At 43.0% G+C, this 14512-nt stretch overlaps 1 protein-coding gene across 14 annotated transcripts in view; it reads left to right on the forward strand.

Annotated features, from left to right (window-relative positions):
• LOC118401019 (F-actin-monooxygenase mical2b-like) overlaps window positions 1–14512 on the forward strand; it is a 90829-nt gene that overhangs the window by 12703 nt on the left and 63614 nt on the right. For all 14 annotated transcript variants that reach the window (XM_035798138.2, XM_035798139.2, XM_035798142.2 and 11 more), the window contains exons 2-4: window positions 6671–7035; window positions 9596–9803; window positions 13061–13177. In XM_035798138.2, the coding sequence (XP_035654031.1) occupies window positions 6772–7035; window positions 9596–9803; window positions 13061–13177 (589 nt within the window). In that variant the 5' untranslated portion in view covers window positions 6671–6771. The remainder of the gene's footprint in view (window positions 1–6670; window positions 7036–9595; window positions 9804–13060; window positions 13178–14512) is intronic.

The raw sequence follows: 14512 nt of genomic DNA on the forward strand, positions 1-14512 counted from the left end.
GTGTGAGCAAAACCAGCGGTGTCGTTTGACTTAGCAAACGAGGATCGGATGTCGTCGACCTTCTTTTCAAAATGGTTGACGCAGTCATCTGCAGAGGGAGGAGGGGGGAGGGGGAGGAGGATTCAGGAGGGAGGAGAAGGTGGCAAAGAGCTTCCTAGGGTTAGAGGCAGATGCTTGGAATTTAGAGTGGTAGAAAGTGGCTTTAGCAGCAGAGACAGAGGAGGAAAATGTAGAGAGGAGGGAGTGAAAGGATGCCAGGTCCGCAGGGAGGCGAGTTTTCCTCCATTTCCGCTCGGCTGCCCGGAGCCCTGTCCTGTGAGCTCGCAATGAGTCGTCGAGCCACGGAGCGGGAGGGGAGGACCGAGCCGGCCTGGAGGATAGGGGACATAGAGTCAAAGGATGCAGAAAGGGAGGAGAGGAGGGTTGAGGAGGCAGAATCAGGAGATAGGTTGGAGAAGGTTTGAGCAGAGGGAAGAGATGATAGGATGGAAGAGGAGAGAGTAGCGGGGGAGAGAGAGCGAAGGTTGGGACGGCGCGATACCATCCGAGTAGGGGCAGTGTGGGAAGTGTTGGATGAGAGCGAGAGGGAAAAGGATACAAGGTAGTGGTCGGAGACTTGGAGGGGAGTTGCAATGAGGTTAGTGGAAGAACAGCATCTAGTAAAGATGAGGTCGAGCGTATTGCCTGCCTTGTGAGTGGGGGGAGGTGAGAGGGTGAGGTCAAAAGAGGAGAGGAATGGAAAGGAGGCAGAGGAATGAGTCAAAGGTAGACGTGGGGAGGTTAAAGTCGCCCAGAACTGTGAGAGGTGAGCCGTCCTCAGGAAAGGAGCTTATCAAGGCATCAAGCTCATTGATGAACTCTCCGAGGGGACCTGGAGGGCGATAAATGATAAGGATGTTAAGCTTGAAAGGGCTGGTAACTGTGACAGCATGAAATTCAAAGGAGGCGATAGACAGATGGGTAAGGGGAGAAAGAGAGAATGACCACTTGGGAGAGATGAGGATCCCGGTGCCACCACCCCGCTGACCAGAAGCTCTCGGGGTGTGCGAGAACACGTGGGCGGACGAAGAGAGAGCAGTAGGAGTAGCAGTGTTATCTGTGGTGATCCATGTTTCAGTCAGTGCCAAGAAGTCGAGGGACTGGAGGGAGGCATAGGCTGAGATGAACTCTGCCTTGTTGGCCGCAGATCGGCAGTTCCAGAGGCTACCGGAGACCTGGAACTCCACGTGGGTCGTGCGCGCTGGGACCACCAGATTAGGGTGGCCGCGGCCACGCGGTGTGGAGCGTTTGTATGGTCTGCAGAGAGGAGAGAACAGGGATAGACAGACACATAGTTGACAGGCTACAGAAGAGGCTACGCTAATGCAAGGAGATTGGAATGACAAAGTGGACTACACGTCTCGAATGTTCAGAAAGTTAAGCTTACGTAGCAAGAATCTTATTGACTAAAATGGTTAAAATGATACAGTACTGCTGAAGTAGGCTAGCTGGCAGTGGCTGCGTTGTTGACTTTGTAGGCTAGCTGGCAGTGGCTGCGTTGTTGAAACTACACTAATCAAGTCGTTCCGTTGAGTGTAATAGTTTCTACAGTGCTGCTATTCGGGGGCTAGCTGGCTAGCTAGCAGTGTTGATTACGTTACGTTGCGTTAAAAGAACTACAATAGCTGGCTAGCTAACCTAGAAAATCGCTCTAGACTACACAATTATCTTTGATACACAGACGGCTATGTAGCTAGCTATGTAGCTAGCTACGATCAAACAAATCAAACCGTTGTGCTGTAATGAAATGAAATGAAAATGTGATACTACCTGTGGAGCGAAGCGGAATGCGACCGGGTTGTTGAGTGCGGAAGTTCTATTCGGTAGACGTTGGCTAGCTGTTGGCTAGCTAGCAGTGTCTCCTACGTTAAGGACGACAAATAGCTGGCTAGCTAACCTCGGTAAATTAAGATAATCACTCTAAGACTACACGCTCTAAACTACACAATTATCTTGGATATGAAGACAGCAAAGACAACTATGTAGCTAGCTAACACTACACTAATCAAGTCGTTCAGTTGAGTGTAATAGTTTCTACAGTGCTGCTATTCGGTAGACTGTGGACGTTTGCTAGCTGGCTAGCTGTTGGGCAGATAGCAGTGTAGACTACGTTAGGACGACGAAATACGAAGTTGCAATAGAAGTGCTGACTGTTTCACTTTGTTGTCCTCTTTCTTTTCCTTTTTCTTCTGTCCTTCTTTTGTCCTTATTTTGTCTTCCTTTCTTCTGTTAACTAGATATTTTTTGTTGTTGTTCTTTGTAAGCTAGCTAGCTTCTTCCAGGAGAGTCCCTAGCAACTGCTTAGCAACAAGTAAACAATTCTGCTAGCAATTCAGTTAGCTAAGATAACTGTACAACCACCCTGGATGGTTCCGACCTTGAATATGTGGACATCTATAAGTACCTAGGTGTCTAGCTAGACTGCAAACTCTCCTTCCAGACTCATATCAAACATCTCCAATCGAAAATCAAATCTAGAGTCGGCTTTCTATTCCGCAACAAAGCCTCCTTCACTCACGCCGCCAAACTTACCCTAGTAAAACTGACTATCCTACCGATCCTCGACTTCGGCGACGTCATCTACAAAATTGCTTCCAACACTACTCAGCAAACTGGATGCAGTTCATCACAGTGCCATCCGTTTTGTCACTAAAGCACCTTATACCACCCACCACTGCGACCTGTATGCTCTAGTCGGCTGGCCCTCGCTACGTATTCGTCGTCAGACCCACTGGCTCAAGGTCATCTACAAGTCCATGCTCGGTAAAGCTCCGCCTTATCTCAGTTCACTGGTCACGATGGCAACACCCATCCGTAGCACGCCCTCCAGCACGTGCATCTCACTGATCATCCCTAAAGCCAACACCTCATTTGGCCACCTTTCGTTCCAGTTCTCTGCTGCCTGTGACTGGAACGAATTGCAAAAATCGCTGAAGTTGGAGACTTTTATCTCCCTCACCAACTTCAAACATCTGCTATCTGAGCAGCTAACCGATCGCTGCAGCTGTACATAGTCTATCGGTAAATAGCCCACCCATTTTTACCTACCTCATCCCCATACTGTTTTTATTTATTTACTTTTCTGCTCTTTTGCACACCAATATCTCTACTTGTACATGACCATCTGATCATTTATCACTCCAGTGTTAATCTGCAAAATTGTAATTATTCGCCGACCTCCTCATGCCTTTTGCACACAATGTATATAGACTCCCCTTTTTTTATTTTTTTTATACTGTGTTATTGACTTGTTAATTGTTTACTCCATGTGTAACTCTGTGTTGTCTGTTCACACTGTTATGCTTTATCTTGGCCAGGTTCAGTTGCAAATGAGAACTTGTTCTCAACTAGCCTACCTGGTTAAATAAAGGTGAAATAAAAGTATGTATCAAGAATGGTCCACCATTCTTACTCCGTAGACCTGTCGTCGAAGAGCTCCAGTCAAGGCTTGGTGAAATGCTAAGAAATTGTGACCTGTGTCTTTGCAAGGAAAGTTGTCCTATACTTGGCAGCATATATAACTCTGCTGGGTCCTGGAGTCTTGGCTCCATCACACCACTGCCCATGAGAGTCTCTGTGGAGGCTAGTGGTTGTGCTGCTCCCTGTTGATAGAGACTAGACCGGGCTTATTTCTGGATTCTTTTGATCAACGTTGCTTTCTACTCTTTGTCCATTAAGGTCTCTCAAGATGAAGCTCTCTCTGGATAAGCTATGTTCTCTATGGACCTCCGTTACGTTGTGGTTGTTTTGCATTGAACGTGAGCTGGACATTGGTACATGTTGACATGTTCACACGCCACACAGGACATAGAACAGTGTCTTTGTTCCAGTAACAAGAAATCCTTTGGACAGTGTTTAGACTATATGAATGACAGAGGGAGGCAGCTACATTTCCCTTGAGTGCATGTCTAATTACAAACGCAGGGACTTCAGTGGAAATATAAAAATGTCTTGTTTTTCCTGTACTCAATTTAAAACTGTTTCTGCAAATAGAGGCAGATTGTGGGCGCGATATCATGCTAGGCACTTCCTGTGCAAATTCCCACAATGCACAGTGCTACAATCTGTTATATATAGACTAGGCCGCGAACACTTCCATACCACAGAGTCCCTGGAAGTGTGTGTGAGGACTTCTTTTTTTATTTATTTTTTTATTTTTTTTCAATGCTAGAGCAGCTGTCTTTCAATGCTAGAGACTCCGTCTGTGTTAGATTAGATGTTGTTGCTATCTGCCGAATGTGATTACATATGAGATATGACACCCCTTCTGGTCCACTAAAAGCAGAGGGGAGCTACTGTGGACTGGCAGGCCTCAACCACTGCAGCCAGACTTCTCACTTGTTCAGGTTGCATTCGGCACATAGCCTTTCCACTATTGAAGGAGCTCCTGTTTCGAGCCTCATGGAAAATGCTTTCGCTCTCCTCTCTGGAGAAGAGTTGCCACTACTGTAGTGCTTTGATGTTATTGGGATTTTGTCAAGTTCCTTTGACACATCCAGGTTTACATTCCAATTGACATGAAGGGTAGAGAAGTCATTGTTGAGAGAATATTATACAAGGTCATTGAATAATATATATTTGATTTTCCTTATACACTCTGACCACATGCTTCTACAATATACTGCTTGAAATTAGTAGTCCTTACTTTAACTATGGAGACAAGCACAGAGGATAAGCTACTGAATGGTGACTAGTTGAATGGCTGTCTCGTGAAACTATTATATACACAGGTAATGGGAGAGGCTGCAGGTAGGAAGTTGTGTAGGGTACACTGGTGTTGTAATGAGGAAAGATCCCTTATCTCATCCCTGGGCTTTTTTTTATGGTTTCAGAGCTGTCATTATGAGCTGATTTAATATATTCAGCTATGCAAATTAGAGGTATTTTAGAGAGGATTTATGCAAAGTCCTCCTCATGCTTGAAACAGGCCATACCATTTCAAGTTTTCCTGTTTCCCCGTAACTGCTCAATGGAAATTTTGGTTTACAACCTTACAGTGCATTCGGAAAGTATTCAGACCCCTTTTACCACATCTTGTTACATTACAACTGTATTCTAAGATGGATTAAATAGTCCCCCCCCCCGGAAGTATCATATTTTACCTAAGGTGCTTCAACAAAGTACGTTTGAAGCACTTTTGGCAGCGATTACAGCCTCGAGTCTTCTTGGGTATGATGCTACAAGCTTGGCACACCTGTATTTCAGGAGTTTCTCCCATTCTTCTCTGCAGATCCTCTCTAGCTTTGTCAGGTTGGATGGGGAGCGTTGCTGCACAGCTATTTTCAGGTCTCTCCAGAGATTCCCATCGGGTCTCTGGCTGGGTCACTCAAGGACGTTCAGAGACTTGTCCCGAAGCCACTCTTGCATTGTCTTGGCTGTGTGCTTAGGGTCGTTGTAAGGTGAAGCCCAGTCTGAGGTCCTGAGCATTCTGGAGCAGGTCTTCATCAAGGATCTCTCTGTACATTGCTCTGTTCATCTTTCCCTCGATCCTGACTAGTCCCTGCCACTGAAACATCCCGACAGCATGATGCTGCCACCACCATGCTTTACCGTAGGGATGGTTCCAGGTTTTTTCCAGGCGTGACGCTTTGCATCCAGGCCAGAGAGATCAAGCTTGGTTTCATTAGACCAGAGAATCTTGTTTCTCATGGTCTGAAATTCTTTTTGGTGCCTTTTGGCAAACTCCAAGCGGGCTGTCATGTGACTTACTGAGGAATGGCTTCCGTCGTGACACTCTACCATAAAGGCCTGATTAGTGGAGTGCTGCAGAGATAGTTGCCCTTCTGGAAGGTTCTCCCATCTCCACAGATGAACCCTGGAGCTCTGTCCATGACCATCGGGTTGTTGGTCATCTCCCTGACCAAGGCCCTTCTCCCCCGATTGCTTAGTTTGTCCGGGTGGACAGCTCTAGGAAGAATCTTGGTGGTTCCAAACTTCTTCCATTTAAGAATGATGGAGGCCACTATGATCTTGGGGACCTTCAATGCTGCAGAAGTTTTTTTTTTTTTTTTGGTACCCTTCCCCAGATGTGTGCCTCGACACAATCCTGTCTCGGAGCTCTGTGGACAATTCCTTCGACCTCAGGGCTTGGTTTTTGCTCTGACATGCACTGTCAACTATGGGACCTTATATAGACAGGTGTTTGCCTTTCCAAATCATGTCCAATCAATTGAATTTACCACAGGTGGACTCCCAATGAAGTTGTAGAAACATCTCAAGGATGATCAATGGAAACCAAATGCACCCGAGCTCAATTTCGAGTCTCATAGCAAGGGGTCTGAATACTTATGTAAATCAGGTATTTATGTTAAATTTGATTTTGAGGAAAAATAAATTATTGAATCAATTTTAAACTAAAGATGTAACGTAAATGAAGGGGTTTGAATAGGAGTGCATGTAGAGTCTATTTTAAGCCTCAGACATTCTGTACAGTTAATGTGACCTTGTTTTCATTTTAAACATGTTAAGCAAAGTCATTTTTCATTTCAGTAATAGTTTTAATTGTTTATTAAGTGCTATTAATTACTGGGAGACCCTTTCACAGAGAGAATGTCTTGATTTTTGCCTGTAGTACCACAGTCTGAGTGCAGAGTGATACTGTAGTAAAATCCAATGCCATTTCCTTTTCCAGAACCCGCTGAGATGGCAGTCTGATCATAGTCTAACTAAGCCCGAGAGCGGCTGTAGACCGAGCGAGGGAGTGACGGACAGATCAAGTCTCCAAAACAGAAGATGGGTGAAAAGGAGGATGAGAGGAGTGCCCAGGCAGGGCAACTCTTTGAGAACTTTGTCCAGGCGTCCACATGTAAGGGCACTCTGCAGGCCTTTAGTATCCTATGCAGGCAGATGGATCTGGACCCGCTAGACTACAGGAACTTCTACAGCAACCTCAAAGCCACGGTCACCAATTGGAAGGCCAAGGCCCTCTGGACCAAACTGGACAAGAGAGCCGGCCACAAGGAGTACATGAAAGCCAAAGCCTGTGAGGGCACCAGGGTAAGAAGTCAGTCAAGCTATCACAGTATTGCAAATGCACAAGTCACACTCATCTATGTGGCAGGTTTTGATTTTTAACTTAGTCCCTTATAGATGATCTACAGATGGTCATATTATCAACAGTGTTTGTTGATAAGAAAATGCTTGCTTAGGTTTAGAATAATGGTTAGGATAAGGGTTAGTAGATGTTCAGTAACATTTAAACTAACTAAGGCTGGTTTACCAAACGGGGCCCCCCCAGATAGCATATGAATACAGGGGTTGGGGGCCCTGGAGGTAGGTGCCCCAGGGCCTAAATGCGGTAGTTCAGCCCTGTACTAAACATCTACAAACCATCTACTTGGGACTATCCAAATAAAGTGTTAACCTTTCCTGTGTCAGATGTAGGGGGTCACCGTCGGATGGAAAAGGCTACTTTGTATTCAAGGCCCGTGCAGTCAACTTGATCTCCCTGTTTTTTATATTATTTCATAGCTGGAATAATACTATGAAATTGTGAAAAATACAACAATACCCTTTTAACATGCTGTTTGAAAAGACCATCTTGGATGGAGTTTTGGCCTGCCTGGTGAGATTTATCAACGGGTGGTAAATTGGTTAATATACCAATAAGAAAGGCCTAACTATTCAAATAGCCCACAGGGAAATCTTCCATCCCCCTGTGTAGATGTGTAACAGTCTATAAAATGGAAGTGTAGATGCATGTTATGTCCCTCCATACTACACTGTATAGTGTAAAACAGAAGCACATAACTGTGTTCTACGTAGTTATATGGTTTACAATATGTTAGAGTACTAGCTGTACAGTAACTTCATAACGTGACTTCTCTTTCATGGTAATGTTGTGATTCAGGTGAAACTGAGCTTGTGTCTCATGTATCACTGTCTTGATGTGATATCCCTGCACACCCAGCTGGTAGATGCTTGTGAGCAATGAAACACTACGCTGCACACGTCTATGGGATCATTTTAAACAAAGAAAGCATATGAAACCTACCAAAATACAATTTTTTTGTGATAGATTTGCTGATTTTTGCAAAGAATTGGAACAAAGAATGCAGACTGTTAAAAAGAATAATTCTGCCCATTTTATATCAATGTTTTCTAGCATGTTTAGCATAGGGGCAATTCCATGACCTCTCTGGGATATGTGGGATGCTAGCGTCTCACCTGGCCAAAAGCCAGTGAAAATGCAGTGTGCCAAATTCAAATAAATTACTATAAAAATAAAAATCACACACGCAAAGTTAGCAGATTAAAGCTGCACTTGTTGTGAATCCAGCCAACATGTCAGATTTCAAAAATGCTTTTTTTGGCGAAAGCAAACAATGCTATCTGAGGATAGCGCCATAGTAAACAAAGAGGAGCATATTTCAGGCGTGACACAAAACGCAGAAATAAAAATATAATTTATTTTCTTTTGTTGGCACTCCAATATTTCCCATAGACATCACAAATGGTCCTTTTGTTCGATTAATTCCGTCAAAATATATCCAAAATGTCCATTTATTTGGCGCGTTTGATCCATAAAAAACACTGGTTCCAAATTGCGCAACGTGACTACAAAATATCTCTCAAGTTACCCGGGTCCTTCTGTAGCTCAGTTGGTAGAGCATGGTGCTTGTAACGCCAGGGTAGTGGGTTCGATCCCCGGGACCACCCATACATAGAATGTATGCACACATGACTGTAAGTCGCTTTGGATAAAAGCGTCTGCTAAATGGCATATATTACCTGGAAACTTTGCCAAAACATTTCAAACTACCTTTGTAATACAACTTTAGGTAAAAAAAAAAAAGTAAATCATTGATCAAATTGAAGACTGGATGATCTGTGTTCAATACAGGAGGAATACAAACTGTAGCTAGCTTTCTGGTCACGCGCCTCTATCTAACAGTACACTTCAAGTTACCCTCGTTCAAGATGGCCGTACTTCTTCATTACACAAGGGAAAAACCTCAAACAATTTCTAAAGACTGACATCCAGTGGAAGCGATAGGAACTGCAAGAAGGCCCCTTAGAAATCTGGATTCCCAATGAAAAGCCATTGAAGAGTGACCAATTTTTTTTTTTATCTGAATAATTTGTCCTCGGGGTTTCGCCTATGTTTCGTTCTGTTATACTCAGACATGATTCAAACAGTTTTAGAAACTTCAAGTGTTTAAAAAAAAAATCAAATCTACTAATAATATGCATATCTTATCTTCTGTGGATGAGTAGCAGGCAGTTTATTTTGGGCATGCATTTCATCCGGATGTGAAAATACTGCCCCCTGTCACCAAGACGTTTTAACAGAATGGTGCTGAGACTCAGATGTTTTACTTTAAAATGAATGCCAAACCAAAACCATTGATTGTAAAGTTAAGCAAACCATGCCACAGTATACCAGAGGTTGCACTACAATATAACTTGTATAGAAGAAGATAACGCCTTCGATGTAGCTGATCACATTTTCTATAATCACACTTCATTTCACCTTTGCAACAGTTTACCTTGATTTAGTTTTAATTACAGTTTTTTTTTACTGTATACTGATGTCTCTTGTTCTCCTCCCGCCCAGTCTTTGATCATTGGAGGAGGGCCCTGTGGCCTGCGCACAGCCATCGAGCTGGCTCTGCTGGGGGCCAAGGTGGTGGTGATTGAGAAGAGGGACACCTTCTCCAGAAACAACGTGCTCCACCTGTGGCCCTACACCATCCACGACCTCAGGGGCCTCGGGGCCAAGAAGTTCTATGGCAAATTTTGTGCCGGAGCCATAGACCACATCAGTAAGTTTCATACTTTTCGGAATGCCATTCTTATCTCATTGGGAAGTATGTTAAGTAATATTGTTCTTCATTGTTTTGGTGTACTGCTGGGGAAAACGGACTAAGGTATTTTTCAGATGGTAACATTGTTACATGATCTGTCACTCCCATGTTCTTCAGTTAGATTTTCAATATACAGTACCAGTCCAAAAAAGTTAGGACACCTACTCATTCAAGGGTTTTTCTATTCTTTTTACTATTTTCTACATTGTGGAATAATTGTGAAGACATAAAAACTATGAAATAACACACATGGAATCATGTAGTAACCAGTAAAGTGATAAACAAATCTAAATATATTTTTCAAAGTTGCCACCCTTTGCCTTGACAGCTTTGCACACTTGGCATTCTCTCAATCAGCTTCACCTGGAATGCTTTTTTAACAGTATTGGAGTTCACAAACATGCTGAGCACTTGTTGGCTGCTTTTCCTTCACTCTGCAGTCCAACTCGCCCCAAACCATCCCTAGTGTCGCAGTGGTCTAAGGCACTGCATTTCAATGCTAGAGGCTTCACTACAGACACCCTGGTTTGATTTTTTTTTATTAGAATTTTATTTATTTCACCTTTATTTAACCAGGTAGGATAGTTGAGAACAATTTCTCATTCCAGGCTGTATCACAACCGGCTGTAATTGGGAGTCCTATAGGGCGGCGCACAATTGGCCCAGCATAGTCTGGGTTTGGCCGGTGTAGGCTGTCATTGTTCAGAAGAATATGTTCTTAACTGACTTGTCTAGTTAAATAAAGGTGTGTTAAAAAAATCAAAATGGAGGTCTGTTGATTGTGGAGGCCAGGTCATCTGATGCAGCACTCATCACTCTCCTTCTTGATCAAATAGCCCTTACACAGTCTGGAGGTGTGTTGGGTCATTGTCCTGTTGATAAACAAATGATAGTCCTATAAAGTGTAAACTAGATGGGATGGCGTATCGCAGTAGAATGCTGTGCAGCCATGCTGGTTAAGTGTGTCTTGAATTCTAAATAAATAACTGACAGTGTCACCAGCAAAGCACCATCACACCACCACCTCCATGCCTGACTTCCGGCGCCGACAGAGATGGCCGCCTCGCTTCGCGTTCCATGTGTATGTGACAAATAAAATTTGATTTGATTTCCATGCATCACCGTGGGAACCACAAATGCGGAGATCATCCTTTCACCTACTCTGCGTCTCACAAAGACGTGCGGTTGGAATCAAAAATCTCTAATTTAACCAAAGGACAGATTTCCACCGGTCTAATGTCCATTGCTCATGTTTCTTGGCTGAAGCAAAGTCTTCTTCTTATTGATATCCTTTTAGTAGTGGTTTCTTTGCAGCAATTTGACCATGAAGGCCTGGTTCACACAGTCTCTGAACAGTTGATGTCTGTTACTTGAACTCTGAAGCATTTATTTGGGCTGAAATTTGAGGCTGGTAACACTAATGAACTTAACAACTGCAGCAGAGGTAACTTGGTCTTCCTTTCCTGTGGTGGTGTCATGAGAGCCAGTTTCATTATAGCTCTTGATGTTTTTTGCGACAGTTCTTAATTTTCCGCATTGATTGATCTACATGTCTTAACGTACTGATGGACTGTCATTTCTCTTTGCTTATTTGAGCTGTTCTTGCCATAACATGGACTTGGTCTTTTAACAAATAGGGAAATCTTCTGTATACCACCCCTACCTTGTCACAAGACAACTGATTGGCTCAAATGCATTAAGAAGGAAAGAAATTCCTCAAATGAACAAGGTACACCTGTTAATTTAAATGCATTCCAGGTGACTACCTCATGAAGCTGGTTGCGAGAATGCAAAGGGTGGCTACTTTGAAGAATCTCAAACATGAAATATATTTTGATTTGTTGAACACATTTAATTTTTATTGGTTACTACATGATTCCATATGCGTTCATAGTTTTGATGTCTTCACTACTATTATTCTATAATATAGTAAATATAGAGAAACCGTTGGAGTAGGTGTGTCCAAACCTTTGACTGGTACTGTATTTCCAGGTCGCTCTGCCGAGAGATCTGATGATTGTGTGAGTTATAAATCTCCCTGCTACTTCCTTGCCTTAGATAACATGCAAAGTGGAGGAGCCCATAAATGCAAATGTTGTGTGTTTTTCAAACCAAAGCTGCCAGATAGTGACCTTCTGGTGTCCTTTATCGGGGTCATAAGTTAACGTGAGAAGCAGTATTTATGAAGTTGAAAACAGACTTACCAGCTGCTAGCTAGCTACACCTATACCTCAGAATGGAATCAGTCATGTGGCATTTCACTAACCTTGTCTCTAAGCCTAGCAAGGCCACAGGTTATTGGATATTGTGTGTTGATGGATAAGTGTTAAAGCCCCATGCAGTTTTTTTTTATGATCACTATGTCTAACAAATCACTGTTTATTTCATGAAAATAACACAAAATATTTTTAATTTATTTCCCTGAGCCTCATTTTGCCATTGAAATGCTCAGTCTGATTTTGTGGGCGTGTTGATGTAAATGTATTTACATAAAAGTCTGATTGGCGGTGATGGGTACTGACTTCTAAACTTGAAATATCCTTATTCATGCTACTGAGGGAGAGAGGGTAATGCAGAAAGTTTACATTCTGTCAGAACATATTGTTAGATATTAGGTATCCTATGGAGAGAAGGGCCACAGTCTGGTTTCAGTCAACAGATAAGGTAGGACAGCTGTGAGATGGGGAGGAGGGAGGAATTTGGGCCGAGGTCAGGTCAGATGAAGTGAGAAAGAACAGGCATCCCTTAAATCCTGTCTAGCAATGGATGTATTGGTTGTCCAGATGTGTAAGGCTTTGTCTTATAGGTAGCTGTGATACCCAGTTGGTGAATTAACTTGGTTTGAGCTTTTACTAGCCGTTCGTGGGCTTATTTCCAATCTAAAAGCGGATAGGATCATTTAGACTCTAGAGCCTATCCTTCTTTCGCTTTCAAAGTAGGAGGATGCGTATGCAAATACAAGATGATGGCGGTGATAGTCAGAATGATCAGATCAGATTGTGATGTGATCTGGGCCAAAAATTCCATCCCACCTGTACAGGCAGAAAATCCAGGAATTATTTTTCAAACTGCTCTTACACAAAAAGGCCTTTAATGTATTTTTTATAATGGGGAAAATACTGTATCAGTAAAATCACTTTTTTTTATATATATATATATATATATATATATATAAACTGCACTGCCACTTTAAATATATCTGTTTGTCTATGAAGGTATTCGCCAGCTCCAGCTCATGCTGCTGAAGGTCTCCCTCATCATGGGAGTGGAGGTCCATGTTAATGTGGAGTTTGTTAAACTGCTGGAACCACTGGACAACCAGGAGAATGAAGGTAACTATTATTTATTTTTGTCCGAAAATACAGCTTTCTGTCCCTACACTTTTGAATCTGACCCAGTGGTATCGGGTCTGGCATCAGTCTGTGAAAGGAAGTATCAGAACTTCAAACCTTCATTAGGGCTTGCACAAGTACCGTATAATTGTGTAACCTACGATTATGGATTAAGAACATCATGAACCCCACCACCACCATTTGGGCTGTTGAGTCGGTTTCAGGGGTAAAATGGTGTAGCAAACAAGTCTTTGGTTGCTTAGGCAATGCCCCCCTCCCTGCAGCAGCACATTTGTATATTTCTGGCTTAATTATTTTGCTATTCAAATGAATATAATGGTGACCGAGGGTCATTTGGCTGAACAACAACCATCATTCAAAATTCCATGACTGTCACAAGCCTGGCCTTCATGCCATGGCAATCACTAAACGGCTGTGTTTACAACAAACAATTTATTTCTGTTTATTTTACTGTTATTTCATGCTTGCATATTTGTCATAAATCTGCATTTTGCATTGTTATTCTGCGAATTATCAGCTTGCAATGTTGCTTGCCTAATTTGAGTTGATGCCAAAAACAAGCCCATTGTATATTTATGAAGCTGTATTTCAAAGTTCTTCAGAGTCCCAAAGCTTCACTAACTGTCCCATTTTCTTTTGATTTTGAACATTGGATTTAAACAAGCGTCCTGTTTTTCTCCCGGTTATTTCTTCAGTAGCATGTGGTGGCAGACTTGTCACTAGATGGATAAATATAGAAGAAGACTAGCCTAAATTTAGGGTTGCAATGTGTCCTTCTCTGCAGCAGTTACAGTGTCCTTCAGGGGGTACCTCAGGAGAATGGGCCTGGTGCGTTTCTGTAAGACGGTGTGGCACGAGTGTTGAGCTGATATGGAGAGGGTCACTGTTTTCGCTCTGCATCATTGCCACTTACCATGCTGCATTGTGAAAGATTGCAAACCCCCAGCAAGACTCCAGCTATATGGGCTCCCGAGTGGCACAGCGGTCTAAGGCACTGCATCTCAGTGCAGGAGGCGTCACTACCTGGTTCGAATCCAGGATGTATCACATCCGGCCATGATATTGGGAGTCCCACAGGGCGGCGCACAATTGACCCAGCGTCGTCCGGGTTTGGCTGGGGTAGGCAGTCATTGTTCTTAACCGACTTGCCTAGTTAAATGCAAATAAAATAAATAGTTGCAGAGAACTTGGCTATGTATTTAACCGTGCCCTCACATGAATCTAAAAGCACCATGTAGTGACTCGTCATCCAATAACAAACTCTGAAACCTTAACAGTCATGGAAAACAGGAAATGTTTACAATAGATTGCTGT

This window comes from Oncorhynchus keta, chromosome 22, assembly GCF_023373465.1.
Source record: "Oncorhynchus keta strain PuntledgeMale-10-30-2019 chromosome 22, Oket_V2, whole genome shotgun sequence".
In the NCBI taxonomy this organism is placed as follows: Eukaryota; Metazoa; Chordata; class Actinopteri; order Salmoniformes; family Salmonidae; genus Oncorhynchus; species Oncorhynchus keta.